The 6,000-nt window shown below is 42.5% G+C and overlaps 1 protein-coding gene across 3 annotated transcripts in view; it reads right to left on the bottom strand.

The window, feature by feature from the left end:
• Positions 1-384: 384 nt before the first annotated feature.
• Positions 385-6,000, bottom strand: part of DEPTOR (DEP domain containing MTOR interacting protein) — a 176,126-nt gene continuing 170,510 nt past the window's right edge. For 2 of the 3 annotated variants that reach the window (XM_067017538.1, XM_067017539.1), the window contains one exon: positions 385-1,056. In XM_067017538.1, the coding sequence (XP_066873639.1) occupies positions 865-1,056 (192 nt within the window). In that variant the 3' untranslated portion in view covers positions 385-864. The remainder of the gene's footprint in view (positions 1,057-6,000) is intronic. The other variant, XM_067017537.1, reaches the window with a different exon arrangement.

Below are 6,000 nucleotides of genomic sequence, written 5' to 3'. Positions count from 1 at the left end.
TCACCACTGGACCACTGGGGAAGTCCCTAAGCCAGTCTTGTTGAAGTTTACAATTGCGATCCATAGATGAATTTGAAATCAATTTATTGCATTGTGACTAGCATTTTTTTTTTTTTTTTTTTTTTTTTTTTCGTTATGCGGGCCTCTCACTGTTGTGGCCTCTCCCGTTGCGGAGCACAGGCTCCGGACGCACAGGCTCAGCGGCCATGGCTCACGGGCTTAGTTGCTCCGCGGCATGTGGGATCTTTCCCGGACCAGGGCACGAACCCGTGTCTCCTGCATCGGCAGGCGGATTCTCAACCACTGCGCCACCAGGGAAGCCCGTGACTAGCATTTTTAAAAAATAGAATATAATAGAGTATGATAGAATGCAATTAAGTTGAAAAAACAAACAAACATCAGCATGCATCATATATAGTGTGGGTACGTTTATCAGTCAGGGTTCTCCAGAGTAACAGAACCAATAGGATGTGTGTATCAAGGTAATTATTTGAAGGAATTAGCTCCTGATCAAAGAGGCTGGTAAGTCCAAAATCTGCAGGGTGGGCCCACAGGCTGGAGACCCAAGAAGAGTCAACGTTACGTTTCAAGTCCAAAAGCTGTCTGATGGCAAAATTCCTTCTTGCTCAGGGGATGGTCAGTCTTTGCTCTATTCAGACCTTCAACTGATTGGACAAGGCCCACCCATATCGCGGAGGGCAATCTGCTTTACTCAAAGTCCATTGATTTAAATGTAAATATCACCCTAAAACACCCTCACAAAAACATCCAGAATAATGCTTCAACAAATATTTGGGCACCGTGGTAACCCAGGCAAGCTGACACATCAGATTAACCATCATGGAACATATCTGTGGGAGTCATTCACGCTGTGCACCAGATATTTTTGGTTCTTTCCCCAGGCACATGGTGGAATTGCACTGAAGTTACGTGTGGCCAAGTGATTTGGCCAAAGAAATGTGAGCAGAAGTGACGCCTGCCAGGCTGAGTGGAAGTTTTAAGTGCCATTGTGGGATTCACCATGGTCTCTTTCCCTCTGCCATTGAGACCGGTGACCTGTTTACAAAACAGAAACAGACTCACAGACTTAGAAAACAAACTTATGGTTACTAAAGGGGAAGGGTGGGGGGAAGGGATAGACTGGGGGTTTGGGACTGACACGTACACACTGCTATATTTAAAATAGACAACCAACAAGGACCTACTGTATAGCACAGGGAACTCTGCTCAATATTCTGTAATAACCTAAATGGGAAAAGAATTTGAAAAAGAATAGAAAAATGAAAAAGAAAAAGGAAAAGAATAGATATATGTGTATGTATAACAATCACTTTGCTGTACACCTGAAACTAATACAACATTGTTAATCAACTATAGTCCAATATAAAATAAAAATTAAATAATTAAATAAAAGAAAAAGGAAAAAAAATTAAAAACTGGTGACCTTTGAGATGGAGGCTGCTCCATCAGCCTGAGTCCTGGAAGGACAAGGTGGAGCTGTGTCCCCAACCACCTTGTGAGCCAGAACAAAACGCTGGCTGCTTTGAGATTTGGAGATTGTGTATTACTGCGGCAAAACCTGGTGGATCTGGCGGTTTCAGTATGCTCTGTAAAACTTATATTTCAATTGTGTGTGTGTGTGTGTGTGTGTGTGTGTGTGTGTGTGTGTGTGTGTATGCTGAGTCATGATGCAAAATGAATCTCTTGCTGTACATTATAATCAAGAAGTTTGCTAGCCAATGATACAGATTGCAGTTTTACCTTATATCATCTCTCGGTAAAAAGATTAGCACTGGAAGGATCCTGAAAAATCATCTAGTTCCATGCTCTCATTTTAGAGATGAGAATTCAGAGGCCGAAAGAAGTCAAGTCATTTATCTGAGGTCACAAGGTGAGCAAGGACTAGGACTCAAGCACACGTTAGACTTCAAGCCAGTGCTTTACCACAAAACCCTGCTTTGGGGCTGATCTTGCGAAAGTGCTTTGAAAACTACAAAACCTCATAAAAATGTCAAGTAATGAAATTATCACAAGAACTAGTCAAGTAAGTTGGTAAAAGGCCTAGGCTTTGTCAAACCTGGTTTCAAATGCCGGCTCTGCCACTTATGAGCTATATAACCTTGGGGACATTATTTAATCTCTTTGAACCTCTGTTTCCTTATGTGTAAAATGACAATAATATTTTCCTGATGAGTAAATGAAATAATAAATGCAAAGGTCCTAGCACAATGCACATCTCATAGTAAGTGCTAATAAGTTGTTGATATTTGTAGAAAATATAATGCCAAAGAATTTAGTTTGGAGTAACCACAACAAAAAAAGCGATTCCTGGTCTTGGAAAGAGCCAGGGTGTAGTGCAGAACAAGGTTTCTCAACTGTAGCACTATTAAAATTTGGAGTCAGATGATTCTTTGTTGTGAGGGCTGTCCTGTGCATTGGAGGATGTCTAGCAGCATCCAGGCATGCTACCCACTAGATGCTCCAAGTATGTTTCCAGACATTGCCGAACGTCCCCTGGGGGCAAAATCAATCCCAGTTGAGAACCACTGTTGTAGAAACTGTGCTTAGAGTTTCTCAATGAATTCTTCCTATTAAACAACAAAAACATAAAAGAAGGTTAAACACTTTGAGAGAAAGGAGTCTGAGCTTCCCTATTCTTATATTTTATTGATGTTACCTGCTTAATGTGTATGTGACCTACTGGAATAAATGCTCCATGAAGGCGCTGTGTCTGTCTTGTGCCCCACTGTGTCTCTAGGGTGCACGTCACCCACACATAGCAGATGCACAAAAAAGGATATATGTATATGGATAGTTGATTCACTTTGCTATCAAACAGAAACTAACACACCACTGTAAAGCAATTATACTCCAATAGAGATGTTAAGAAAAAAAAGTGGGCTTCCCTGGTGGCGCAGTGGTTGCGAGTCCTCCTGCCGATGCAGGGGACACGGGTTCGTGCCCCGGTCCGGGAAGATCCCACGTGCCGCGGAGCCTGCGCGTCCGGAGCCTGTGTTCTGCGGTGGGAGGGGCCACAACAGTGAGAGGCCCGCGTACCGCCAAAAAAAAAAAAGAAAGAAAGAAAAGTATCACTGAATCAATGAATGAAAGTAATTTTTTCCTGCAGTCCTTATCTAGTAACTAACAGGCAAAACGTTCCTGCAGGATCAACAGGGTGGACTAGGTTTGTGGAAAGTATCCATTTTCTTCACCCCAACTCATTAAAATAAATAAAAAGGTTCCTGAAGAGAACCTATTCTTAACAAAACAGTTAAGGTCTTCACCAGAGCACAGGTCCTCAGAAAGAAGTATGAAAAGGGCAAGACAGGGCCCCAGTTTTTAGGGTGAGCCCCAAGAGGACCCAAGAATCAGCATGAGGAACCCCTTCAGGTCAGACTGATAGAAAAACAAGATCCAGAGTAGCTTCAAAAGTCCCCGGGGAAGGTAAGGAGTGGTCTGGCGCCAGAGCTGGGGGGTGGAGAGGGCTGATGTGTAGACAGGTAGAAAGAGGATGCAGTCACAGTAGATCTGACTCTGGCCCCTCCTACCGTTTGAGGCTGTGGACTGCTCGCCAGGAACAGAGCTGCCTGGAAAATGATGTTTTTGTGTTCTCGGTCACTCTGCCCTTGTTATTTCTCACGTGTGGTGGTTGAGTGAACCTGAAAAAAAGCCTGCACCCACTCTCGTGCTCTAAAACCGTGCTACCCCCTTAATGATCTCGTGACTCTGCCTGGATATACAAGTCTAACAATAACCATTCTGTTTCATTCTAACCTCTGTTTGGATGCCACCAGGGAACCACAGCCTTTTCGAACTATTCTGGCAATCGTGAATAACATTTCTTATGTATTCAGAGTCTCATCAGTTGAGTGGACTCCAGTGATTCTTGCTGGCACCCACCCAAAGCCACTACTTGGGCTTCCCTGCATCCCACAGCTGGACCCCATCTGTGTCCATGGCTTCCTGGACACCACCTCAATTTACGTTTCTCCACATGAGTCTATGGCTTTGCTGCTGTGGATGAATCTCATTTCTACTTCCCTTTTCCAGCAACTTTGAAGCCCGTGTTTATCATCTCCTGCATATTTTCCTGCATGCTTTGTCCTTGGACAAAATACCATTCCTCTTTCCCTCTATACCAAAGATGATCTCTGTAGGGTTTCCCAACAGCCAACAGGAAAGAAAGAATTGTCTTGATAACCCAGCAGAAAATGGGCAAAGACTTGAATGTTCTCAAAGGAGAATATCCACGTGGCCAAGAAACATATGAAAATGTGCTCAGCTTCATTGGCCTCCCGAGAAGTGCAAATTAAAACCACAATATACTCACCACCCTGATGGCTCGGGATGGAAAACACCAAGTATTGGTTTTAATGTTCATGGTCTGCAAGTGGCAGTAGAACTTGGTACAGCCACTTTGGAAAACTGTTTGGTAATATCTACTAAAACTAAGTATTTTAAGTTCCCTACAGCAATCAGCATTCATGCCCTGCCAAAGACCTATTCTAGAATGTTCTTTGCAGTGCTGTTCACAACTGCCTCAAACTGGCACTGCCTGAATGCCCATCAACCACAGAGTAGAAAAATAAATGGCATGATCTTGTCACGGTGGAAGGCTATATAGCAACAGGAATGAATTCTGTACAACCTCATGCAACACCATGAGTGAATCTCACAAAATGTTGAGCCATAGAAACCTGACACAAAAAGAGTATACACTACAGGACACCATTTCAATAGAGCCCTAAAAGAGACAAATCTATGCTATTGGAAGTGATAATAATGGTGACCCTTAGTGACGGAAAGAGAGTATGTGCGATGTCTCTCTCTCTCTCTTTTTACTTTTTTTTTACTTTAAAAAATATAAGTATATTTATATATATTTATTTATATTAATTTTATATTTATTATATTATAAAATTAAATTAAAATTAATTTAATTTAAATTATTATATTTATTGTTTATTATATTTATTTATATTAATATATATTTATATCTATTATATATAAGTATAGTTGATTTACAATGTTGTGTTAATTTCTGCTGTACAGCAAAGAGACTCAGTTATACATATATACATTCTTTTTATTTATTTTTATTTATTTATTTATTTTTTTTTTGCAGTATGCGGGCCTCTCACCGTTGTGGCCTCTCCCGTTGCGGAGCATAGGCTCCTGACGCGCAGGCCTAGCGGCCATGGCTCACGGGCTTAGTTGCTCCACGGCACGTGGGATCTTCCCGGACCAGGGCACGAACCCGTGTCTCCTGCATCGGCAGGCGGATTCTCAACCACTGCGCCACCAGGGAAGCCCCTATACATTCTTTTTAAAATACTTTTCCAGTATGGTTTATCCCAGGACATTGAATATAGTTCCCTGTGCTATCTAGTAGGACCTGTTTGTCCACCCTGGATGTTTCTTGATTTGGGTGCCGGTTATACAGGTGTGCTCATTTTGTAAAAATTCATCAAGTTGTACAGTTATGGTCAACGCACTTGTCTGTATCTGTGTTATACATGATCAAGGGACAGGTTATCTGGAAACAAACTCCAAGATGGAGATTTATATGCAAAAAGTTTATTGGGTGAGAGCTCTCAGGAACAATATCTGGGAGAGTCAAGACTTGACTGAGCAGGGAGAGCAGGTGACTGGGAAAGCTGTCCTTGGCCAGTGCCAAAGAGAGTTCTGGAATTAGGGTGGTCCTTCAGAGACGTCAAATTGGGAGTGCGAGAGTCAGGCCTTTATACACTCAAACTAACGACCTATTCTCTTTTGAGAAGTGTCCCTTCAAGTCTTTGTGAATTTTCTGTTCAGTAAGTCAGTCCTTTCTTTTTTTGTTTTCCTTTTGCCGCACCCTGTGGCGCGTGGGATCTTAGTTCCCCGACCAAGGATCGAACCCATGCCCCCTGCAGTGGAAGCACAGAGTCTTAATCACTGGACCATCACGGAAGTCCCATCAGTTCTTTCTTTAAAGATATGGAGGGCTTCCCTGGTGGCGCA

The sequence above is a fragment of the Kogia breviceps genome, chromosome 17 (genome assembly GCF_026419965.1).
Source record: "Kogia breviceps isolate mKogBre1 chromosome 17, mKogBre1 haplotype 1, whole genome shotgun sequence".
Lineage (NCBI taxonomy): Eukaryota > Metazoa > Chordata > Mammalia > Artiodactyla > Physeteridae > Kogia > Kogia breviceps.
The sequence above is the reverse complement of the archived record's forward strand: the minus strand, read 5'-3'. Positions and strand labels throughout refer to the sequence as shown.